The sequence below is a fragment of the Lepidochelys kempii genome, chromosome 10, assembly GCF_965140265.1.
Source record: "Lepidochelys kempii isolate rLepKem1 chromosome 10, rLepKem1.hap2, whole genome shotgun sequence".
Lineage (NCBI taxonomy): Eukaryota > Metazoa > Chordata > Testudines > Cheloniidae > Lepidochelys > Lepidochelys kempii.
In genome coordinates, this window is record NC_133265.1 from 32200568 (window position 1) to 32227268 (window position 26701).

The window sequence follows — 26701 nt, forward strand, 5'->3', positions numbered from 1 at the left end:
AGTCACAGCACCAGCTGTGGTATTATGTCCCTTGCGGGGGGTTGGGGAATAGCTCACTGGCATGATTCTAGTAATATAGGCCAATGGCACTGAGTACTGGCAGTGTTCCACAGACGGTGGTGATTTTAGCTGATATCTCACCCCGAGGGTAACAGAGGCAGAGAGAGCACAGCTGTTGCTGGCATCCCGATGCTGCCTGGACCCGTATGCTTCTAGCCTGCATACTGCAGTGGTGCCTGCTGAAGTAATCGCTGAGTGGCGTGGGGAAGTGTCCTTCTGTGGCAGAAGAAATCAGGCAGAAACCTTTGGCAGAGGATTGCTGAGTACCTCCATGAAAGTGTCCTCGAGATCTCTATGGAGGATTCACAGGACATCCCAGTGCACATAAACAAACTGCTCCACGTGGCCCCCTCTGCCTTGCTCTAAAGGGAATGAAAAGCAGACAGCAACTCTGCCTCTCTTGCAACTCCACTGCCTCTTTGAGCACAAGTAAAATAGAGTAAATCAGCAGATGTGTCCTGCTACTTTGGGGGTTCCAGCCCTGTAATTTCAAAGCAAACAGCACCCTTACGAGAGGTTCCTTCCCCTGCATCAGGCTCACCCATGCTGGACTGTGGGGACTGCCTGGACTGTGGTGGAGTCAAAAACATGTCCTGGTTTGCTATGCAGCTGGATGCCCTGGTCGCCTGCCCCCCATACTCCTCCTCCTCACTGTTCCCAACAGAGGCCTGTGACTTGGAAATATCCACAGAGCTCTTGGGGGGCAGGGGGAGGTCTTCACTGAGGATGAGCGTGGAGCTCTTTGTAAAAGCGGCAGGTGTGTGGCTCAGCACCATATCGATCATTGGCCTCCTTGGCCTACTGGTTCACCGGGCGCAGCTTTCACGCGGCACTGCTGCAGATCCCTGTCGTCGTCCTTCTCCTGCATCCCCTGAGCAGCCTGTTCATAGGTGTCCACATTTCTAAGGTTGGATCAGACCTGTGCCTGTGCAGCCTCTTCACTCAACAGACCCAGGAGATCCATCACTTCCCGTGTTCTCCACGCAGGAGCATGCCTGTAGTGTGTAGCTGGCATGGTCAGCTGGGCAGTTACATTCAATAATGGAGAGCTGCTAGGTGCACTCACCAAGCTGGCCAACCAGGAAAAGAATTTCAAAAATTTTCAGGCTTTCAAGGGGAGTGGCAGCTTCCTGTCTAACTGACCACTGGGCAATGGAGTTCTCAACAGTGACCAGAATGGTCAGTGTGGTGCATTGTGGGACAGCTCCTGGAGGCCAGTAACAGTCTGCGTAAGTAATGCAGTGTCTACACTATCGCTGCATCGACCTAACTACACCGACCATGACTCTGTGCTGCTTGGTGAGGTGCATTATTAACTCAGTGTAGCGGGGCACTTACGTTGCCGGGAGCCAAATTTAAGTGAAGACACATCGACAGCTAAGTCAATGTAAGCTGCCTTGCATCGACCTGACCATGTAGTGTAGACCAGGGTTTAGCCACTCACGTTTAAGCTCCAAAGTTTAGCAAAACTGAAGTAGTGAGAGCATTGTACACTTAGTTTGCACTATTTTTGTCTCTGCTCTAGGAGTGGAAAATAAGTGATATTTGGAGAGTGGAGAATGGCTACAGGAACACACAAATATTTTTCTTCTCCGTGAATATTGCTGTCATATAAGCAAATGCATTTGATAATATCAAGATCCTGCATTCGTTGCCTAGAGTATGAGAGGTCTCTCTCATGATCATCTTAATCCAAAGAAATACAGTTTCTGTCTAGTTCAGTTTAATATTTAGAAGTAGAATATGCATTTAATCAAGGTGAGGGTGAGGGCTGCCCTAGGGAGATGTTTACTGATTTCCCAAGATGTCTTTGGCACATGCAAATATTCTGTGACCATCAACCGTTGGAGAGGGGAGAGACTTGATCCAGATGTCATAATAGCCACTGCAGCAATCTCCCGAAGCAGAGACACTCGGCCAAAACTGACTGCCTCCTACATCTCAACTGTGTGCCTAGAAGAGCATATGGGCCAGAAGCATCCCCATTGCTGAGTCCTACCACCTTCATTCCTGCCATGCCATCACAGCTTGAATTAAGGATGGTATTCTCTGCTTTGCAAAGTTTGGTTCATTGGATCCTTAATCTTGTTTTAATTGTTCAGTATGTGACTGTTTTAGAAATTGAACAGTGGAAAGATTGAAGTTTAAGCGTTTGGTATGTCCTTATGAAATTGTTGCAGTGTTTTCCTTGTGCTGCAGAGATAAAAGTAATTTCAGAAATCAAGAGAAACTTTTTGTTTGAATCCTCTTCCTTCACTCTCCTGTCAGAGGGGTAGTATAAGTTTGCATTTGGTGCATAGGTGTCTTTAACAGAAATTTAAAATCAGTGTGAGTGAGTTTGTACTCCTTAGGTAGCAGTATCTCCTTGAATGAGAAGAGGATCAGTTCCTCATTGTTAGACTGCATGGGTTTTTTAGTTGTGGTTGTTTTTTTTAATTCGTATCTGTTCCAAGTGTTCTTCAGAGGCACAGCATGAACTGTTCAACCAGTGATATGGTCCAGCTGAAGAGAGTTGTCAGGGCAAGAGAACGTTTAGAGAAGGATGGAGTGCAGATGAATTCCTCAAAAGTAACGTCACCTGTTATGATTGCTTTGAAATCCTATACTCTTTACTTATGCTTACCCAGAGTTTACATTCACGTTTGAGTATTAGAGGCCAGAGCTAAGTTGTAAGTAATCCCTCCTGTATACATGCTTAAGTGCATAATTTTAACTAAACATAACAGTTGGGACTAACCCCTTTTCTGTATTCTCAATGGAAAGTTCACAGCTGTGTACATTTTAATAGGAGGTTGCTTATCTTCTTCAGTCCTCTGGAACTGAGTGGAATCAAAGACACCCATCTGTTTGGCGTCATCCTTTTGGAATTCCTTCCACCATCTCAAATGGATACCCAAAGAATTCCTCTTAAGTGTTCTGCGGGGCTGCAGAGGTGCGGACTGCCTTTTGTCTTTCTGTATCAGTGCCAAGCAACTCTTTAATTTTACTTTTATTTGGGTGTTGTTCTACTGAAAGAAGAGGGAGGGAGAGTGGTGTTGGTTCTCTCCTTGCCCAGTACAGGGACCTCTCTACTTTCAAACAGTGGGGCTCCAGGGGCCATGAGAGAAATGTTAGGAGTTTTTTTTCTTTTGACTTTCACACTAACTGTGTGACTAAGAGAGGGAGCTGAGAGTTTGTATCAAGCGAATGAATGAATGCAGTGATTGATGTATCTCTCCAAGGCAGACTGGAACCGTCCCTTCTGCAGCTTGCAGGCGTGGCTTCCTTGCTCAACTAGAGGAGTTGCTAGGAGCATGGAGAGAGACTGAGTGGCACTCTCTGTTCTTATTGACTCTGCGGGTGGTACATTGAAATGGATCCCAAATTCCTGCAATGCTGCTAGCGTGCTGGATGGAAAGCCCACATTAATGTTAAGTGTTGTTATTGGTCCAGCAACCCTCTTCTGCCAGTCTCCTACTCCTGCTTTTTGCCTCCTCTCTCCTTAAACGCTTTTATTCCTTTTTGTTTTCTGCCTCCTTAAACCTTTTCCTCCACCCCAGAAACCTGCTTGTGTTCTTGCTCCTGCAGGTAGTGCTCTCCTAGCATCAGCCATCAGACGAAATGATGCCTTTAGGTCGCTGCAGGAGTGATATCTCAAGCTGAACCTCTGCTGTTTCTGGAAGTGCAGGGAGTATGGGAGCTGAAGGAAAGAGAGACTAACTTCTCTCTTTCCCACTACTCTTCCCCAAGTAGTGGTGGCAGAGAATTATTATTCCTGTGTTACTTCCGCATAATGCCTACGCAGCCATATCAGAATGTGTCATGATGAAGCTGGTGAATATTGCTGAGTTGCTTTTCCCGAGGATGTACTCTGTGCAGGAACAGCAGGGTAGCTGCGATCCTTCCCCTATAGGGGAATTGTGTGAACCTGTGTGGGGAATATGGGGTTCCTACAACAAATTCAGCCCCTGCCATTTGCAAGCAATGGACAAAATTGAGCATTTTAACTATAAAAATAAGTTAAGGGCTTTGTTTCTCTCTTGCAGGCTAGTATGTGGCAATTATTGTAGTATCCATAGGATTAATCTGGGAGGTTTATTCTTTTCCTTCTCTTGGGCCCATTTTACATGACCAACTGATGTGAAAGAGGAATCGATTAATCAAATTGTCTTTTATAAGGCATACTGTCTGTAGTAGTCCCCAAATGCATTATAAACGGCTGCACTATGTTTAAATGTATTGCTGGAAAATTCTAATGGCAGCCAAGGGAGGACCTGGCAAGAGAGTCCACTAGAAGGTGGTGATACATTTTAATTGGGTTACCCAAAAAAAGCATCCATCTCTTTGCCCGTGGGGAAGGCCTGACCTATCCATCGTTCTCACTCCAGTGTAAGAAGTTATTTCTGCCTCCATAGTGCCACCTGTCATTTCAAACTTGACAGAAGGATTATTCTCCGTGGTGTTTCTTTACTATTCAAAACTGACCATTATTCAGGGGGCAAAAATGGAAAATGTGAGTTGTGACATTGTGACTTACTATGTCTTGCTGTTTAGGACAAACTTGTTCAAATTATTTCCTTGCCCTAGAAACCTGTTCTGAGACCTAATGGAATATAGAACTAAGGTTTTGGCAGCGCACATTTAAACTGACAACCGGAAAGGTTGCTTGCTATGGAAAGAGCAAGATGGCCTGCCATCTCAAGGGAGGGCTTAGAGTGAGAGAACTCATGCCTATGGATTGCCAGACTCCTGGAGAGGACTCACAGGACTCTCTCTACATAAAATAGCTTACTGAGAACTGAAAAACTCTGGGACTAAAAACTTTGATACCAGCCTTAAAAATTCTTCACAGCCTACTTGCTTGAGAGAGGCTATTTTTTGACAGATGAGGGAAATATTAGTTTTTCATTATCATAGTAACAGATAAATAGATCTTTATCAAGCATTCTTAAAACTACAATACACATCTGGGGAAGTGAGGAAACTGGTTGACAGAGCGAGACAGGTACCCAGAAGCCACCTACTACAGGACGAGTATCAGAGAGGTAGTCATATTAGTCTGTATCCACAAAAGCAACGAAGAGTCCGGTGGCACCTTAAAGACTAACAGATTTATTTGGGCATAAGCTTTCGTGGGTAAAAAACCCACTTCTTCAGATGCATGGACAGGCCCAACAAGGAAAATAACAGAACACCACTGGCTATCACGTACAGCCCCCAGCTAAAACCTCTCCAGCACATCATCAGTGATCTACAACCTATCCTGGAAAACGATCCCTCACTCTCACAGACATTGGGAGGCAGGCCAGTCCTTGCTTACAGGCAGCCCCCCAACCTGAAGCAAATACTCACCAGCAACTACACACCACACCACAGAAACACTAACCCAGGAACCAATCAGTGTAACAAACCCTGTTGCCTACTCTGTCCTCATATTTACTCTAGTGACACTACCAGAGGACCCAACCACATCAGCCACACCATCAGGGGCTCATTCACCTGCACACCTACTAATGTGATATATGCCATTGTGTGCCAGCAGTTCCCCTCTGCTATGTACATTGGCCAGTGTCTACGCAAAAGAATAAATGGACACAAATCAGACATCAGGAATGGTAACATACAAAAGCCAGTCGGAGAACACTTCAATCTCCCTGGACATTCAATAACAGCTTTAAAAGTAGCCATTCTTCAACAAAAAAACTTCAAAAACAGACTTCAAAGAGAAACTGCAGAGCTACAATTCATTTGCAAACTTAACACCATTAATTTGGGCTTGAATAGGGACTGAGAGTGGCTGGCTCATATAAAAGCAATTTTCCCTCTCTTGGTATTGACACATCCTCATCAATTATTGGGAGTGGACCACATCCACCCTGACTGAATTGGCCTTGTAAACACTGGTTCTCCACTTGTAAGGTAACTCCCTTCGCTTCATGTGCCAGTATATTTATGCCTGTATCTGTAACTTTCACTCCATGCATCTGAAGAAGTGGGGTTTTTACCTGCAAAAGCTTATGCCCAAATAAATCTGTTAGTCTTTAAGGTGCCACCGGACCTCCTTGTTGTTTTTGTAGATAGAAAGATCTTGTGTCTTGGCTGGTAAATTTGCATGACAGTTTGTTACTAATTCCAGAATAGTCCTAGAATTCATGCAGTGCCATCACTTTGTTTTAGTTGCCTGTAAATAAAATGGCCTTTTTTAAACAATACATTACCACTTGAAATGGAAGCTTTCTAGTTCTGAGATGTATAAACAATCTGAGATGCCATGTTTAGATGTACGTGCATGGTTTATCTGCCAAATACCATTGCTTTCAGCATATATGTCAGCAGTAAAAGAGAAAATACAGGTTATACTAGTTATACCCTACTCTGTAGAAAACTCAAAGGAGTTTAGTAAACTGGGATGACACAAAACATATGTCATAGGAGAAGAAAACTTTATGAAATCGCTCTCAGATACGATACTTAGTGTTTCTTTGTGCTATTTTATGTGTAGAACTAGGGACACAATCATATAGTCATGGATTTTTGGGGGGACCCCCTGTATGGGAGGAAATGGGGGGCACACACAACCCCTGGCAGGGGCAAGATTAGGGGGAGTTGCAGGGAGTCCCTGCAATAGAGGGGAATGGGAGGGTGGCCCACAGGAAACTGGAGGGAGTGGGATGCAAGGAGCCCCTGGAGAGTACAGTTGGCTCAGCTGACACACGCTGTGCATGTGTGACCTCTGTAGGTGCAGTTCAGATTTTCCAGTTTTGGCTACTCCAGTGATACTCAAACCTCAGTGGTCCAGGAGCCAAATTAGCAACAAACATTACCCAAAAGAGCCATGGTAGTGTGAATTCATTGTTTCATTTACTATAGAGCTATTCATATTTAAACAGCATGACAGGAGAAATACTGAGTTTATATATATTTTCATATTCATTCGCACAGCAAAGAAGTTAATAACAGTGGAAGTTGGTAATAGAATTGGTTAATAACATAGTAAAAGCATCCTGATTGGTTAATAAACTTTGGTTAATAATTAAATGACACAGCGTTTTAATATCATGTGCTGCAAGGAGCCACAGGAGTCACATTAAAGAGACACACACAGCTCACAAGCTGCAGTCTGAGTCTCACTGGGCTACACTTTTGGAAATAAGAGCACTTGTTTGGGTGCCTAAATATGGATGTAGGAGCCGATGGTTCATGACAAATGTCCTGTGAAGCCCAATCTTGGGCAGAGCCCTGGTCTGTTACATCTACATCTGACAGACTCCATTAAGTCTGTGAGACGTTGGCAGCACCTGTCTTGTCATGCTAATGAACTGAGCAGAGGTGCAACACAGACAACTTAAATTGCACACTGTTGGTACTGAAGTGATAGTTGCCAGTGCCCATTGGCCCCTCACCAGGCAGGCAGAGCTGCCTTTCCCTTTTTTTTGCCTTAGTGCTCTATGCTGTCAGTGCTAGTCGCATGTGACTATGACTCCAAACTGCTGGCATGTCTGTGGAGATCAAAATGTGAACATAAGAACGGCCATACTGGGTCAGACCAAAGGTCCATCCAGCCCAGTATCCTGTTTACCGACAGCGGCCAATGCCAGGTGCCCCAGAAGGAGTGAACCTAACAGGTAATGATCAAGTGATCTCTCTCCTGCCATCCATCTCCACCCTCTGACAAACAGAGGCTAGGGACACCATTCCTTACCCATCCTGGCTAATAGCCATTCATGAACTTAACCTCCATGAATTTATCCAGCTCTCTTTTAAACCCTGTTATAGTCCTAGCCTTCACAACCTCCTCAGGCAAGGAGTTCCACAGGTTGACTGTGCGCTGAGTGAAGAACTGCCTTTTATTTGTTTTAAACCTGCTACCCATTAATTTCATTTGGTGGCCCCTAGTTCTTATATTATGGGAACAAGTAAATAACTTTTCCTTATTCACTTTCTCCACACCGCTCATGATTTTGTAGACCTCTATCATATCCCCCCTTAGTCTCCTCTTTTCCAAGCTGAAAAGTACTAGCCTCTTTAATCTCTCCTCATATGGGACCCATTCCAAACCCCTAATCATTTTAGTTACCCTTTTCTAAACCTTTTCTAATGCCAGTATATCTTTTTTGAGATGAGAGGACCACATCTGTACTCAGTATTCAAGATGTGGGCGTACCATGGATTTATATAAGGGCAATAAGAGATTCTCCGTCTTATTCTCTATCCCTTTTTTAATGATTCCTAATATCCCGTTTGCTTTTTTGACTGCCGCTGCACACTGTGTGAACATCTTCAGAGAGCTATCCACGATGACTCCAAGATCTTTCTCCTGATTAGTTGTAGCTAAACTAGCCCCCATCATATTGTATGTATAGTTGGGGTTATTTTTTGCAATGTGCATTACTTTACATTTATCCATATTAAATTTCATTTGCCATTTTGTTGCCCAATCACTTAGTTTTGTGAGATCTTTTTGAAGTTCTTCACAGTCTGCTTTGGTCTTAACTATCTTGAGCAGTTTAGTATCATCTGCAAACTTTGCCACCTCGCTGTTTACCCCTTTCTCCAGATCATTTATGAATAGGTTGAATAAGATTGTTCCTAGGACTGACCCTTGGGGAACACCACTAGTTAACCCTCTCCATGCTGAAAATTTACCATTTATTCCTACCCTTTGTTCCCTGTCTTTTAACCAGTTCTCTGTCCATGAAAGGATCTTCCCTCTTATCTCGTGACAACTTAATTTACATAAGAGCCTTTGGTGAGGGACCTTACCTGGATTTGTGCTGGAAATGGCCCACCTGATGATCACTTTAGATAAGCTATTACCAGCAGGACAGTGGGGTGGGAGGAGGTATTGTTTCATATTCTCTGTGTATATATAAAGCCTGCTGCAGTTTCCATGATATGCATCTGAGGAAGTGAGCTGTAGCTCACGAAAGCTTATGCTCTAATAAATTGGTTAGTCTCTAAGGTGCCACAAGTACTCCTTTTCTTTTTGTTTCTACTTATTAACCTATGTTCTTTGCAGCTCACCTCTCATTGCTACCTCTGCTGCCATTACTAGAAGATCCTTTATTGTATTTAATATGAAGAAAACCAATAAAATAGCTGCAGATTCTTGCTGGTTCAGACTTAATAACCTGAGGTAGTAGCAGAAATTAAGATTGTCATCTGAATTGTATTGTATTTTATTTTTTTCAGGCATGGGCCGTGGAGAGAGCCAGTTAACCCTTACTATGTCAACACAGGGTATGCTCTGGCACCAGCCACCAGTGCGAATGACAGTGAGCAGCAGAGCATGTCTAGCGATGCAGACACCATGTCGCTGACCGACAGCAGTGTGTAAGTAACTTACCTGGGACGGAGACTGAGCATGACATGGAGTAAAGTGGGACATTGTGTATCTATTTCCTGGCTGCTGGAATTGACTGCAGATTTAATTTCTCGGATTCCAGGCTGTGGCTTTGGTTACATAAAGAGATCAGTGCCCTAGATGCTGGAATGACTCATTCTGGGAAGGAATATCTAACTGTTAAGTAGCTGACACGGGATATACCAGGCATGTGACCAATCTAGCTCCAATGCATTCCTGTTACGGTTTCCTTTTTAGCTGTATTGCTTTGTTGTTACCTGTGGAGACATGGACTATTCTGGTCTGATGGACTGGGAATGTTTGTAATCTAAACCAAGTAATGACCAGCAGGTGTTTCTGGTTTTAACAGCCAGCGACTGCAGGTGGGTTTGCGAAGTGAAAAACAGAGATCAGCTTCTGGTAAGATGCTCCCCTCATGGACAGAATCAAACAGGCTTCCAGCTATGCTGTTTGCCACTTGTTTTATCTTCTGAAGATTCCCAGGTTTATTGCAAATACAGTCCTTTTAGACATCTGATTACCGAGATAATGGCACCGGCGTGTCACCCAGTGATCACTTTGTTGGAGTACAATTCAGGGAACTTCTTGGGCTTTTTGTCGGAAGCTTGGGGGGAATTCATTTATCTGTAATCATACCTTCCATGTTTAATAATATTCATTTACATTTGGCTCACAAGAGGGAGGAAGGATCATGCAAAAGCAGTTAGGACACTAGTCTGGGACGTGGGAAATTTGGGTTCAAGTCCCTGTTCCACCACAGACCTCCTGGGCAAATCAGTTATCTGCTCTGTGCCTCAGTTTCCCCACCTGTAAAATGGGGGTGATAGCCCTGCCCTCCCTCTCAGGGGGGTTGGGAAAATAGATACATTAAAGATTGTGAAGTGCTTATGTAGATACATAGCTGGTACTTACTCCAGACCAGGCCATTTGATTGATACTGGGTCATATTTATTCATGTGTTCTCATTCCAGTCCCCAAATTGTCAGTAGAAAATGACATTGTGTTACATGTACACCCTGTCATGCCCTGAATGTCACCTCTCTGCTAAATATGCAGACAGTTGTTTTTGACACACTATGAAAATTATGAAAACAACGAGGAGTCCAGTGGCACCTTAATTTAACAGATTTATTTGGGCATAAGCTTTCGTGGGTAAAAAAAAATCCCACTTCTTCAGATGCATGAAGTGAAAATTATGAATAGTCAAGTTCCAGGTTTGTTCCTTCCGTTTATTTTTAATAAGTAAAAGGGATACGTCACTTTGGAAAATAATTGGATTAAGCCACCACAAGTACTCCGTAAGAGACTGGCGAAGGGATACTCAGAAAAACTAACCAGTTAATGGGTGTTACTTAAAACGGTGTGCACATCCAAGGGTTCTTCAGAGGATACTATAGAACTGTAAACAATTGTTCTTCTATGAGTATGTGTCTGTGTGACAATTCACTGGTCACAATTTTGGCTTGTCACCCACCATTGCAGTCATGCTTGGTCTTCTCACTCCTGACAGTATCTAAGTTTCTCAAAAGCCCACGTTATAGTTTCCCACTAGCAAGAGAACTGATGCTCACGTGGGACCTTAAATTAGTTCTTCTAAACCTCATGGAGTTTCCTTTTGAGTCACTTTTAGACTGCTCCTTGTACGTTCTTGCTTTCAGAATTGTCATCAGCTAGGAGAGTCAGTAAGCTCCAAGTACTTAAGGTTGAACTTCCACAGAGGCAGAGTGGTACTGAGACCTCATCCTAAAGTCAGCTCCAAGGTGGTCTTGAAATTCACTTGGCTTCCTGTTTTCTTGCCAAAATCCCATTCTGCACCAGGAGAAAAGAAACTTCACACGCTGGATATTTCAAGAGCCTTACTTTATTATTACTGATAAAACTAAGCTTTTCAGACTTTTGTCAACAAAACTGTCGTGTAGATGAGGCCTTAGAGAAAAGCACATTAACAAGGGTTAAAAGTGTGTGGCAAATTGCAAATAAAACCTCTACATTCAGATATACTTTTTAAATTGAGTGAGGTAGGGTAAGAGAGAGTAAGGAGGAGGGGGGATTAGAAATGAGTGGGTTTGCTGTCTGGTGCACTAGAAGAGGAATGTAATACAATGGAATACTAAAGTCCCTAACCCCCAATAAGGAAAACCTCTACCTTTCTTCTCTCCTAATAAGGAAAGTAAAAAAATCTTGTTCTAATAAAATGTGTGGAGTCTCCAACAGGAAACAATGGCTTTAAAAGCTGTGATTTGGCATACTGTGCAAAGGGAGGAGAGGGTAGAGCAGCCAGAATATCGGTTTAAGTTTTTGAAGTATCCTTTTTCCATAAATGGCTTCTGGGATTCTATCAAAGCGAAAGTGTCTCCTGAATTGCTAGAGAGAAAAAATCTGAATCAACATGATGACTGAGAATGCGTAGCTAAAGATATAGGCCATGAAAAACAACACGTGAGTGTAGGTTACAAAAGAGAACTGGCTGTACAGTAACAGAGAACATTGGGCATGTGCAAGCTGTCATTCCAATCCATCATTCAGATGAAATGGAGGGACCCTGAAAGGTGTCAGTTGCAGCAATCTTCTTACCAAATGCCTGACACTGCTCAGAGGATGCGTGGAAGGTGGTGAATTGGAGGATTGAGACCTTCATGTCTTACGAAAGCTGCTCTGGTGGGTGGAATGTCAGACAGATATCAGTCTGGCCAAGTCAGCTCAAGGAGAGGGAAGCATTCAACTTTACATTGATTCCAAATGACTAAGACTGAGTGAAAGCGTAGCAATGAGGTAACTGAGTGTAGTTTTGAGTGTAATCTTTCAGTACACAAAACAAAGAGGAGAAATGCACAAATAATGAGAATTCCAGGCTGGGAAACATAAGTATTTCTTTACTAGCATCGGCTTAGTGGACAAATCTGCATGGACAGCGTAAGGGACTAGGAGCAAATAGATGTGCATTCTTATAGGACTGGCTGCTTGAACAGTCCAATAATAACTGTAGGCTCCCGTGACAATGACTGAAAAGAAACTTGTATCTAAGCAAGTGCCTCCACGTGCATGAGTCTGATGCATGGACTGCCTGAAGGGTCACTTTCCAGCAAGGAGAATAAGTTAGACTTCCAGTCCATTGTGTGGAGGACTGGACCTTGTGTCCCTGAGTCATAGGGATAGATTTTAAGTCCAGGCATTATGATCATTCTGTCTGACTTTCTGCATCCCACAGGCCAAAGAACTGCTCCCAGCAGTTTCTGCATCAAACCTGTCATTGAGCTAGAGCAGATTTTTTGAAGACATCCCATATTGATTTAAAGTCTCCAGGTGAAGGAGACTCCACAATGTTCATAGGTAAAACTTGCAGGGCTCATTCCAATCCCCCATATTCCTCAATTGTAGAACCCCTGGAAGAGATTGTTGGAAACCACAGACTTCTTTTTCATGAGTGGTTAAAGTGAACTTAGAAACCATCAGTGTTTTAAAGAGCTTTCATTTTTTTTCTCCAAATGTGTATTACCATGCATGTGTTTATGTTAAATTTCAACTGCCATTATATGGCCTCATCACCTAGCTTCGTTTTAGGTTCTTATGAGTTCAATATAGTTTAGTCCTGATTAACCTAAATAACCTAAGTAAATAACCTATATAATCCTATCTCTTCTAATTTTGCCACCTTGCTGTGCTCACCCTCTTTGAGATGATTCTAAATTAGTAAATTATGCCAGTTCTTGTTCAAATACATAAACCACATCCACTACACTGTTATACTCCTTCCCTGCAGAAAATTCTAAGTCTTTTTTTGTCTCTTCCAGTTTCTAACCTCATGAGGGAACTTTACCTCTCACCTTCAGACCACTTAATTCCCTGAAAGATGATTTGTAAAATAAAATAAAAAATTCGGCTTGTGCTCTTTTTTGCTTCCCAGTAATGGATAAAGAAGAATAAAAGCATTTTTCAAAACATTGGTTTTATGCTTTTTCTATATTAGAAATGCAAAGCCTCCATCTTAGAAAAAAGAAAAGGAGTACTTGTGGCACCTTAGAGACTAACCAATTTATTTGAGCATAAGCTTTCGTGAGCTATAGCTCACTTCATCGGATGCATACTGTGGAAAGTGTAGAAGATCTTTTATACACACAAAGCATGAAAAAATACCTCCCCCACTGAGGTATTTTTTCATGCTTTGTGTGTATAAAAGATCTTCTACACTTTCCACAGTATGCATCCGGGTGGGGGGAGGTATTTTTTCATGCTTTGTGTGTATAAAAGATCTTCTACACTTTCCACAGTATGCATCCGATGAAGTGAGCTGTAGCTCACGAAAGCTTATGCTCAAATAAATTGGTTAGTCTCTAAGGTGCCACAAGTACTCCTTTTCTTTTTGCGAATACAGACTAACACGGCTGTTACTCTGAAACCCATCTTAGAAAAGAAACCCTGGGAATTCTCAAGCAAAAGAGGGTTTACGAAATCAATCATTGTGTTAGTAAATGACAGTACTGTAAACGTGAAAGTCGTCTGAGCAGTTTACTTGGTGTCACTGTGAATGCTGAAAACTGCTGAGCCTCACAGAGGAAGTACTGATTTCACCTGATGTCTGGGGTGTCATTAATGTTCTGTGGGATCTGATGCTGCCAGTTGCGTCAAAGCAGTTCCCTTCTCCTGTGGTACAGTGAGACAATGGATTCATGCCACGGCTGCACATGTGTAGGAACAACTGTTTGAGGGTTCAAGAGAACAATTTCTTTCAATACAACTGATGAAACTCTGTAGATGTGTGGTCTCTTCTGCCCAACTTTTAACATTGCTGCAATGAGCGGGAAGGATCCATGCATGAGGTCTGCCTGTTTTGCTTTCCCCTGACGGTGTGTGCTCCAGGTTGGGTGGGGGGGGGGGGATTTAGCAGCTTTTCAACAATCAGGTCTTGCAGCAGGGTTGAATCGGCAGCACTGTGCTGATGCCTGAGCTGTGACAAAAAAAATACTGTGGCCTTGTGCTTAGAATCCAACCTATTGCACCCCAAGCCGCTTGGACTCGTCGTTCAACTCAGTGGGAAGCTTTTGTAGCAAAGAGGTTGCCAGTGAGACTGAGAGAGGAACTTACTGAAGCTGTGAAAGTTGTGAACTTTATTATAGGTGAGCCTAATACCTAGGGTGACCCAGATGTCCCAATTTTATGGGGACAATCCTGATTTTTGGGTATTTTTCTTATATAGGCTCCTATTACCCTCACATCCCCGGTCCCATTTTTCACACTTGCTGTCTGATCATCCTACTACTACCTAATGGACTATCTGATGAGAAGAAAGGAGCATTCTTCTTTGAATAGTGTCCCTATGGGTGTTCCACTTCAGGGTGCGAGTGCGCCTCTCGAGCCTTTGAGAGGAGATTGTCATTCAGCAGTGTCCATTCGGCCTGCCCTGTGCCGTCTCAGGCTGGAGACCAAGGCTATATAGGGATGTTGAGGTGAACCACCCTCCGTTCCTTCTCAACTGCCACAGCCTGAGATGGAGACGTAGTGTAGCCACCTTTGAGGAGACCTCAGCTTTCTATTTTTCTATAGTTGTTAAGATACTAACTATAGTATAGTTAGTTGTTAGTGTAATTATAGTCAGTTAAGGAGTGAGAAGATTGATTTTCTCATCTCTCCCCACTCTGGGAGACTTACTTTTCCTGGCAGGGTATGCCTGGCTACCCAGGTTTCAAACTCTGCCTCTTCTGCTGAGCGGCTATCCCTGTGAGCGATGGCCACTCTGTGTATCCATTGGTTGGGAGAGTCTAACTTCCTGCAGGTTGATGTGGTAAATGAGGGGGTAGACAGCACTGTGCTGTCCACCCCTTGGACAAAGATCAGAAAAGACAATGGCTTTGGACTAAAGTTCCTCTTCATCAGGAAACCTGCAATTCAGGATGGCAAACTATCAGGTGCTCATGGCCAAATACGATTTTACAAATGGTAACAGATTCACGGCCTTTATTGAGCATCTGCTGTAGGAGCATAGGGAGCAATTCCAGTCTATCACCTCTGAGTGTCAATTATTGGCCAGAACTGCTCTTCAAGGCTGTGGATGCTGTTGCCAGGTCCATTTCCACGGTGATGGTTATGCGCAGGGCATCATGACTCAAACTCTTGATGTTTCCGAGAGAAGTACAGAATGCTGTTGAGGACCTCCCTTTTGATGATTGTAAGCTTTTCTCAGAGACCACTGATGAGTTCTTGCACACACTGAAGGACTCTGGGACTACTTTACAATCCCTGGGCATAGCTACACCTACACATAAGAAAAGGTTTAGTAGGTCACCTACCGCCCAGAGATCACACCCTGCTCACTTTTCTGGATTCCATAGACCCTCTGAACCCCCCCTAGGAAATACATAGATTTCAGAGAAAGAGGTCCACCCAGCTGCCCTCCACAAGCACAAGCACCCAGCCATCTTCTAAGCAAATTTTGATGGCTTGGTCAAGGGTTCGAATTCTCCCACACCTCTGGCTTTACAGCTGCACCCATTGGCCCACCTCCCCATCTTTGGAGACCACCTTTCCCATTTCCAACATGCGTGGAGGTAGATCACTACAGACAAGCGGGTCATAGAGGTCACAACATCAGGCTATACTATCAGTTTTATATCACTCCTTCCTTTCTACCCCCCTTCCCTGTCCTTATTCAGGGACCCCTCTCACGAGCTTTCACTGAGACAAGAAGTGAACTCTCTCCTTTAGATTAGGCGCAATAGAGTCGGTCCTTCCTTCTAATACGGGCAAGAGGTTTTACTCCGAGTATTTCCTTATGCCAGAAAAGAACAGAGAATGGAAACTGATCTTAGATCTAAGACTTCTAAAAAAGTTCATAAAGTCTCAGAAGTTCAGGATAGTGACTCTTGCAGCCATAATTGCTTCACTGGAGAAAGGGGAATGGTTTTCAGCCCTTGACCTACAAGATACCTATTTCCAGTGTAATGATACACCCATTGCACAGGAAATTCCTATGCTTCACTATAGGCCAGGATTATTTCCAATTCCAATTGCTTCCCTTTGGCCTTTCCTCAGCCCCAAGGGTGTTCTCAAAGGTCCTGGCAGTAATGACTGCTTATGTCTGACAAGAAGTGATCCCAGTCTTCCTGTACCTCAATGACTTGCTACTCAAGGGCTGCCCCTACATCTATCTGTTGGAGCTCAGGGCTGTCAGGAAGGCTTGCCTTCATTTCCAGCCCCTCCTCAGGGGCAAATCAATCAGGGTCCTGACGGACAACATATCCTCTGTGTTCTAGATCAACAAGCAGGGAGAAGCAAGATCCCCCCTCCCTGTGTGCCGAACCCAGGAAAATAGGGAAGTGGTTCATAGTTCATAAATTCAAAATTTCAACAGTCTGCTTCCAGATATTCAGAACACCACAGCCAATGTCCTCATCAGACACTTCTCACAGGACTATGAATGGAAGCTAGACGTTTAAGTTCTCCACAGCATGTTCCAAAATAAGGTGGGGGGGGTCTCTTGGCCACCTCCAGAAACAGGAAGTGCCATTTTTTCTAGTCAAGAGTGGGTCTGGGCCACCACTCCTTGGGAGAGGCCTTTCTTCGATCTTGGAAGAAGGGTCTGTTCTGTATGTTTTCCCCAGTGCTCCTGGTAGTAAGAATGATGAACAAAATCCAGCTGGTCAGGGCTAAATTATCCTTATAGTGCCAATCTGTCTGAGGAAAGCTTGGTAGCCATACCTGCTTCATCTGTGTGTCCATCCACTGCTCAAGCTCCCAACTTCTTCTCTCCTCTCCCAGGATGCCTCAGGGTATTGTTCCATGATGGTTTAAGGGGTTAGAATCCTCCTGCTCCACAGAAGTATAGCATGTATTCCTGAATAGTAGGAAGAGGTCAACCCATACTACTTACCTGCCAAAATGGAAAAGATTCTTGTAGCCGCTGCCAGAATCTGTGCCCCTTTCACTCATCCTGGATTCCTTGTTGATCTGAAAAAATTCGGGTTATCAGTTAGTTTGATCATGATCCATTTGGCTGCAGTATCACCCTTTCCTCCTCCAGGAGAAGGATTCTCCATTTTTCCTCTCCTGGTATCCTCTAGGTTTGTTAAGGGTTTGGAAGATCTCAAACTCCAGATTAGAGACCCCATCCCAACCTGGAACCTTAGCTTGATACTTAGCTTGATACCTTCTGAGACGTCCATTTGAACCTATGGCAACCTTCCCTCTGCTCCATTTATTTAAGAAGACAACCTCGTTAGTAGCCATCACATCAGCCCGGGGAGATTGCAGCCTGGATGGCAGATTTCCCCCTTAACAGTATTCTTCAAGGGCAAAGTGTCATTACATCCACACCCTAAATTTGTGCTTAAGGTTCTGTGAGAGTTCCACCTTAAGCAATCCCTTCATCTACCTGTGTTTTTTGTTTCCCCCCTCCCTTCCCCCCCCCCCCCACAAGCTACATAGCTCTCTACAGGAATCCTGTTTTTATAGCCAGGATGTTAGAAGGGTGTTGGCTTTCTACTTAGATAGGACCAAGCTATTTTGAAAATCAACTAGACTTTTAATCTTCATGTATAGATCCAAGGATCTCCGATCTCTGCTCAGAGGCTGTTAGATGAATATCTGGATTTATTATCATGTGTTATGATGCTGCAAGGCGTTCATCCCCCCGGAGGATGATAGTGCATTCAACCAGATCAAAAGCCACATCTGTGGTGTGTGACGGGGCAAGGCCAGATGGCTATAGAAAAGTAGTGGGAGATAGATATATTAGCTCCAGGCTAAACAAATCCCTGGTACCAGGATAAGTGAAATGGAAGCTGCTCCAGGTCAGTTAAGACACCTGGGGCCAATTAAGAACTTTCCAGAAGGCAGGGAGAATGCTAGGTTGATTGGGACACCTGAAGCCAATCAGGGGCTGGCTGAAACTAGTTAAAAGCCTCCCAGTTAGTCAGGTGGGCGCGTATGTCAGGAGCTGTGGGAGGAAGCTGCGCTGTTGGAGAGACTGTGTAGCACATACCATATCAGGCACAAGGAAGGAGGCCCTGAGGTAAGGGTGAAGTGGAGCTTGAGGAAGTGACGGCTGCTGTGGGGGAAGTAGCCCAGGGAATTGTACATGTCATGTTTCTAAAAGGTCAGCTACCATAGGTGATACTATTAGGGTCCCTGGGCTGAAGCCCAGAGTAGAGGGTGGGCCCGGGCTCTCCCCCCCAACCTTTGCCCCTGATTAATCACTGAGATTGGGAGACAACAGAGACTGTGCAAGGAAGGGTAACTTCTCCTCACCTCCCTTGCTGGCTTATGATGAAAATGGCTCAGTAGACTGTGACCCTTGTCTCTAGAGAGAGAAGGGTTACGTGGAGGGTCACTGTGAGCCTCTGAGGCTAGCGAAATCCGCCAGGAAACGCGGGACCCACAGAGGCAAGGACAGAGCTTTGTCACAGGTGTTAGTTAAAAATATGCCGGTATCTGAGATATATAGGATGGCTACGTGGGCCTCGGCACATACATTTTCAAAACATTACACTTTAATCCATGCTGCCAAATCTGATGTAGCACTTGGTTCTGCAGTACTGTCTTCAGTTCTAGACTCAGTTCCAAAGCTCCCTTCTTCCTCTGGGGATGCTGTTTGGAAGTCACCTGAAGTGGAGCAGCCAGAGGGACACTGCATGAAGAAGAAGAGGCAGTTACACACTTTGTTCAGTAATTGTAGTTCTTCGAGATGTATGCCCCTATGCGTGCTCCACTACCTGTCCTCCATCCCCTCTGCATCGGACTGTTCTCTATCGGACTTTTGGGTGGAGAAGTAACCTCAGGGTGGTTTGCCCACACACCACTATGTAGTCTCGGTGTCCAGCACGAGGAGGTGAGAGTGCATGTACAGTCCGAACCGACACGGCTAACTGAAAATCCCTGATCAAGGGCTTGAGAGGTGCATGCATGCCTGAAGTGGAGTGTATAGTGACACACATCTCAAAGAACTGCAGTTACTGCACAGAGTAACGCACTGGCAGTCCTCTTCTACACTGAAGTTTACTGGCTTTCACGTGGCAGAGTTTTGAATGAAGTGTCTGAGCTCAGATGCACAAAGATTTTCATTGCCAAATTTGGCTCTGCCCTTTCTTAATATAGCAGTGATCAGTACTGGCTTACTCTGAATGCATCTGTCCAGGAATGGGATATGTCATGGGTTCTCAACCTGGCAGTCACGAACAGGTTGCAACCACCTTCCCCTTCCCATATTGCTAAATGGGAAAGGAGGTCCTTTGGTGGTCCTACTATGGAAAAGGTTGAGAGCCACTCGCTTAAGGGATAAGTTTGGTACAAATCCTCCTCTCTTGATACCTCCATCTCCAACAGCACCTCATTTGGCCAAAGCACAATTGGAGTTGCAGCTAACAAGGAAAGTGAAGGGTAACAAGAAGGGTTTCTACAGGTATGTTAGCAACAAGAAGAAGGTCAGGGAAAGGGTGGGACCCTTACTGAATGGGAGAGGCAGCCTAGTGACAGATGGTGTGGAAAAAGCTGAAGTACTCAATGCTTTTTTTGCCTCGGTCTTCACAGACAAGGTCAGCTCCCAGACTGCTGCACTGGGCAGCACAGTATTGGGAGGTGAGCAGCACCCAGTGATGAAAGACCAGGTTAAGGACTATTTAGAAAAGTAAGTCCATGGGGCCGGATCTAATGCATCCGAGGGTGCCGAGGGAGTTGGCTGATGTGATTGCAGAGCCATTGGCCATTATCTTTGAAAATTCATGGTGATCGGGGGAGGGTTCTGGGCGATTGGAAAAAGGCAAATATGGTACCAATCTTTAAAAAAGGGGAAGGAGGAGAATCTGGGGAACTACAAACCAATCAGCCTCATCTCAGTCCCTGGAAAAATTAGGGAGCAGGTCCTCAAGGAATCCATTTTGAAGCACTTGGAGGAAAGGAAGGTGATCAGGACAAGTCAACATGGATTCACCAAGGGCAAGTCATGCCTGACCAACCTGATTGCCTTCTATGATGAGATAACTGGCTCTGTGGATATGGGAAAAGCGGTGGACGTGATATATCTTGACTTTAGCAAAGCTTTTGATATGGTCTCCCACAGTATTCTTGCCAGCAAGTAATAATGTATGGATTGGATGAATGAACTATAAGGTGGATAGAAAGCTGGCTAGATTGTCAGGCTCAACAGGTAGTGATCAACAGCTTAATGTCTAGTTGGCAGCCGATATCAAGCAGAGTGCCCCAAGGGTCAGTCCTGGGGCCCGTTTTGTTCAACATGTTCATTAACAATCTGAATGGTGGGATAGATTGCACCCTCAGCAAGTTTGCGGATTACACTAAAATGGCGGGAGAGGTAGATACGCTGGAGGGTAGGGATGAGGTTCAACAATGACAAGTGCAGAATTCTGCACTTAGGATGGAAGAATCCCATGCGCTGCTACAGGCTGGGGACCAACTAGCTAAGCAGCAGTTCTACAGAAAAGGACCTGGGGATTACAGTGGACAAGAAGCTGGATATGAGTCAACAGTGTGCCGTTGTTGCCAAGATGGCTAACGGCATATTGGACCACATTAGTAGGAGCATTGCCAGCAGATCGAGGGAAGCAATTTTTCCCCTCTATTCGGTACTGGTGAGGCCACATCTGGAGTATTGCACCCAGTGTTGAGCCCCCCACTACAGAAAGAATATGGACAAATTGGAGAGAGTCCAGCAGAGGACATAAAAAATTATTAGGGGTCTGGGGCACATGGTTTACAAGGAAAGATTGAGGGAATTGGGCTTATTTAATCTGCAGAAGAGAAGAGTGAGGGAGGATTTGATAGCAGCCTTCAACTACCTAAAGGGGGGGTTCCAAAGAGGATGGACCTTGGCTGTTCTCAGTGGTGGCAGATGACAGAACAAGAAGCAATCGTCTCAAGTTGCAGTGGGGGAGGTCTAGGTTGGATATTAGGAAAAACTATTTCACTAGGAGGGTGGTGAAGCACTGGAATGAGTTACCTAGGGAGATGGTGGAATCTCCATCCTTAGAGATTTTTAAAGCGTGGCTTGACAAAGTCCTGGCTGGGATTATTTAGCTGGGGTTGGTCCTGCTTTGAGCAGTGGGTTGGACTAGATGACCTCCTGAGGTATCTTCCAACCCTAATATTCTATGATATTATGATTTGCACTGTCTGCAAAGAGCAGGTGCCATATTGCTCCATCCTCCTTCATGGAGAAGACCGAGTGAAGAATTCTTGGCAGTATTCTCACCTCCTTATTGGTTCCATTTACTCTCTGGTAGTGTAGTGGTCCTACTGACTCTCACTGGTTTCCTACTTTCAGGATACTTGTTTTAAAGCACATGTGTTTTATGTAGTTGACTATTCGCTCTTCAAGTTCTCTCTTAGCCTTTCTAATTTCCATTTTAGCTGCCACAATGTGTTCCATCTGCTGGATGGATTGTTTTTATATTTGAGTAATCTCTTCCCATTTAACCATCCTGTATTTTCTTGACTTCCCATTCCCCTTTTCTTTCAGTTTATGCGTCCCTTCTGTGACTCTGTTATGACATGCTAATGCTGAGTTTCAGGATTTTAATTGCTATCAAGACTTGGTACTTGCTACATTTCATGTTAGGAACTGGTATAATTTCTATGGCTCATTTTAAATAAACTGACATGACTACATGGATTTAAAATGTTTTCATTCAATTAGTGTTCTTCAAATTGGGCCGCATGCATTATTATCCCAAACATGAACTACAGAGACAAAATTTTGACCTTTGGCTTACAAAATACCCAATATAGATTCAACATTTGTTTTTCATTATGTAGTTCCGAAGTCTTGCTGGCTATCATTACCTTTTATATGGAATTCCAAGCTATATACCTTCTGAGTTTCAAAGGAGTTTCTGCTGAATTGCGAAAGACAGCCAAAAATGAAACTCAACCAAAAGCAGCCTCTGAAAAAGGGGCTTCTGCTACTGGACTTCCATGTATGAATACTTTGAATTCTGGCCTACCCTAAACAAAACTCTGCAGTGAAAAACTCAGGTGCTGATTGGGGAGATTTGTAGTGCACTGCAATTTGTAGTATTAACCAAGCGCTCTAATCGAGAAATCTAACATCTTATTGAAGGCAATAGCTAAACTGGATATAATGCTTGGATAGAAATCTCCACAGCCTGGATCCCAATGGAGAATGCATGCCTGGGATAATCCAAGAGAGCCCCAGAGTGCTAATAACAAACTAATAGAAGTGTGCAGTCAGGGAGAACACCACCTAGTGCAAGACAAAATCTTGAGTAGTGTCAGCCAATTGTCCACAACTCAATTGTAAGCTTTAACAGTCTAAGGAACAATCATGGAAGACCATTCTGGAAACCCCTTTGTATGCTTTCCCCTCACAGGCTGCACACACAAGCCAGTTATAGGAAACTGACAGCAAAAAGCTAAGTCATTTTATTAGATTCAGCCTTCGGAGTTAAGTAGTAGCAGTATTATAGTGCTTTGAAAATTTTGCCCATGGTCTCTTAGTACAAACCCCATCGCTGCTGACCATCTTTCAGATTCAGGATGTAATTGCAGACTTCGTCAAATATTCTTGTGCTATGCTGGGATGTGCTTACTGTATATATAACATATACTTCTGCAGTCTTTTTGCTTCTTTTAGGGAGTTCCCTTTCACTTGGCTGTAAATGCATTGCTCCCAAATGGATGCAGCACTGCTGATGGCTTTTGAGCTCACCTTTGTCATATGAATTCCTACATCCTTCTAGGCAAGACAGCTTCAGACCTTTCTAATCAAAATTGCTTTTATAAGCTGATCAGTAGCTATGTTATTTTAAATGCTTGATGTGGTGAGTAGGTGCAGAGGAGGCATCATGTAAAGATAATAGCTAACAATAGACTTGGCAATAGGCACAGGCCATTGAAGCTAAGATTCTCCCCCATTGGCTTCTCTTGAGCTTTCCCCTTAAACTACTCTGACTTTCCTCAACGCAGCATTTTGATATGGCCAGCTCCTAACCTGGTTATTGTGATAACCTTGGTTTGGGCCTGTTTAATAAAGACTTCACTTGAAGAGTTTCACATCCTCCCCGAGAGCCCTTTCTCCTCTTCATAGAATCATAAACCACAACAGGGGAGCTCACCAGTTGATGTGGCCTCCATTGTGCCTTTGCAGCAAATCCACAAGCTGCTGTTTAGTTGCCTGGCATGGTGTCTGCTTGTATAACACAGAGGAGAGGACTGTTACATCTAAGAGTGTTAAGAATGGCCATACTGGGTGAGACCAATGGTCCATCTAACTCAGTATCCTGTCTTCTGACAGTGGCCATTACCAGGTGCTTCAGAGGGAATGAACAGACAATCATCAAGTGAGCTATCCCCTGTCATCCAATCCCAGCTTCTGGCAACCAGAAGTTTAGGGACTCCCAGAGTAAGGGGTTGCATCCCTGACCATCTTGGCTAATAGCCATCGATGGACCTATTCTCCTTGAACTTACCTAATTTTTTTTGAACCCCGCTATAGTTTTGGCCTTCACAACAATTTAACCCTGGCAACAGATTCCACAGGTTGGCTGTGCATTGCATGAAGAAGTACTTCCTCATGTTCGTTTTAAACCTGCTGCCTATCCATTTTATTGGGTGACCCCCTGGTTCTTGCATTATGTGAAGGGGTAAATAACATCTATTTCAGGTTGTATGATCTGCAAGCTTTGACACCTCACGGTTTTCCTGATCATTTGTTAATACGTTGAACAGCAGAGGTCTCGGCCCAGCTCCTTTTGGGACCCCAATATTTACCTCTTTACGTTGTGACCTTTTAGCCCTACCCTTTATTTTTCTTGTTTTAACCAGTTACCAATCCATGAGAGGACCCTTGCTCTTATCCTGCTTACTTTGCTTAACAGCCTTTTGGTGAGGGACCTTGTCAAAGGCTTTCTGAATTCCAAATATACTATATCCACTGGGTCACCCTTGTCCACATGTTTGTTGATTGCCTCAAAGAATTCTAACAGATTGGTGAGGCATGATTTCCCTTTACAAAAGCTGTTGACTTTTCCTCAACCTATAGTGTTCATCTGTGTCTGATAATTCTTTTCTTAACTCTTGTTGCAACCAATTTGCCTGTTACTGACTTACAGTAGACTTGCAGACCTGTCATTGAGACCCTTTTTTAAAAAATTGGTGTTGTCTATCTGCCTGTTGTCTGGTACAGAGGCTGATTTAAGCAGTAGGTCACATACCAGTTAGCAGTTCTGCAATTTCATGTTTGAGTTCCTTCAGAACTCTCGGGTGAATCCCATCGGGCTCTAGTGACTTACTACTGTTTAATATATCAATTTGTTCCAAAACCTCCGCTAATTCCCCCAATCTAGGACAGGTCCTCAGATTTGTCACCTTAAAAGACTGGCATATGTGTGAGAATCTCCTTCACATCCTCTGCAGTGAAAACTGATGCAAATAATTCATATAGCTTCTCCGCAATGGCCTTGTTCTTAGTGAAATTTTTGTTAATTGTTCTTCGACATATATCTGTTCTGGAAGGGAGCAGTCCCTTATTTTGTTGTTGCTTTGCCTCAAGGTTTTGATCGTATTCTCCTTACAACATCTGTGTTGAGTTTACACCGTACAGACTGGAGTTTAATTTACCCTGATTCCACATTAGCAAAAGAAATCTGCCACCAGTAGCCATTCCAGAAGTTGATGCCTGTATCTATGATCCCCGAAGGGTGGAGTGAAGCGTACAGGATATAGCTTTGTACATACGGAATACACATCCATTTCATGTTTCCTCAGCTGAACTGTTCATGGCTTTCACAGTATTTGATGTGTGAAATATCTTTGGTAATGGTGCTAATTATGTCACCTACAGGGTATATAATCTAATTGGAATTTATCTGCACTAATATAAACCTCCTCAAAGTATGCATGAAGTAATATTCTCTGGAATATTAGGAACACAGTGGCAGCATGCAGCAAGCAGTAAACTTGATAATGACTGTGTCTGAACTGGGCATGAAGACAGTTGCATGAGGTATCATTATCTTGGACTGTGTTAGATAACAAGCATGGTCAGATGCTGGCCCACATGTATGTAAATGTTAAATAACAGTCATAATATATGTGGCATCAGAAATAAGACTCCTGGGTTAAAATCATGCCCTCTACCTAGTGAGCTGGAGGAGCAGCTCCACAGGCTTGACAGAGAGGAAAATGTGATTTTTATTCTTATAATTTGGAGCTCAGTTTAGGTCCCTGGGTACCACACAATATTTCCCTCGCTATTTAAATATTGTCCAGGGACAATAGAGTCTTATGTGATCATCTCTTAGCTTTTGCTTACATCCAAAGCCTTGACCTTCATCATCATAATCAGACCATATTTTCTACATTTAGGTAATCAGTTCCACTCTGGTCAAAGTTAGTAGCAACTGAAGTTGTTGCCATCTGGTGGCGGTTCAGTGAACAGAAGCTGATTTTCCTAATCCATTTCCTAGTGTGCAAGTGACTGGAAACACATTATCAAAATTAGCCCCTTTGCTGGCAACCTCAGGAGAGAGGCCATGACGTGGACTTGGTGTTAATAGATTTATTCATGAGCCCCTTCCCTTTAGTTCAGGATCAGTGGCCTACTTTCCCTACACACTATGATTACATAATGCTATAGCAGCTGTTTACACAGAAAAGTCATATTTGGCAAAGGGTTTGCAGTGTATTTAGCTGCTTCTAATAAAATGTAGTGACTCGGAACAAGGAGGAACCAGTGACCAGCTAGCTCTTTGGCTAAGTACTGCACTAAGGGTCTCTACGCCCTTCTCGTCTTGCCCTGGCATAGATCCATAAATAAGGCCATTCTGATAATCTAGTCTGACCACTTCCTGTGCCTGTGTATTACAGGCCAGAGAGCCCTACCCGATAATTTCTGCATCTTTAAGGCCATAAAGCCTTAAAGGTGGTCCCTTCAGGTGAAAGGGATGAGGCCCGTGGATGGAGTGGGCAGAGTGCAGGGGAAACTTTAGAGGTGGAACTTTCTCTTTCCTTGATCCTCCCCTCGGTCTCCCTCTTGGCCCCCTGCCCCTCACAGTTCCTCTGCAAAGGTTGGTGAGAATGCTGCCTGTTGTGGGAGATTGAGAAGGCATTTTAATGTTTGTTTTTTTTTAACCCAAACTGAAACAATTGTCTAGTGATAACATTCTACATAGTGACAAGTCTGATGCCATCTTCCTCACCTGTTGGTTATGTAGCAGCACCTACTATTTGGTCATCAGCAGGGCAGAATGCAAGACTGTCAGCATAAAAACTGCAGGTCGTCTTCACCTGAACTAAAGGAGTAATTCCATTTACTGGTGGCAGGCTCTTATCCTC

General features: G+C 43.9%; 1 protein-coding gene across 5 annotated transcripts in view; it reads left to right on the plus strand.

Moving 5' to 3' along the window:
• The window catches only part of AXIN1 (axin 1), a 177410-nt gene that overhangs the window by 82082 nt on the left and 68627 nt on the right, over nucleotides 1-26701 (plus strand). For all 5 annotated transcript variants that reach the window (XM_073362703.1, XM_073362701.1, XM_073362705.1 and 2 more), the window contains one exon: nucleotides 9232-9372. In XM_073362703.1, coding sequence (XP_073218804.1) covers nucleotides 9232-9372 — 141 coding nt within the window. The remainder of the gene's footprint in view (nucleotides 1-9231; nucleotides 9373-26701) is intronic.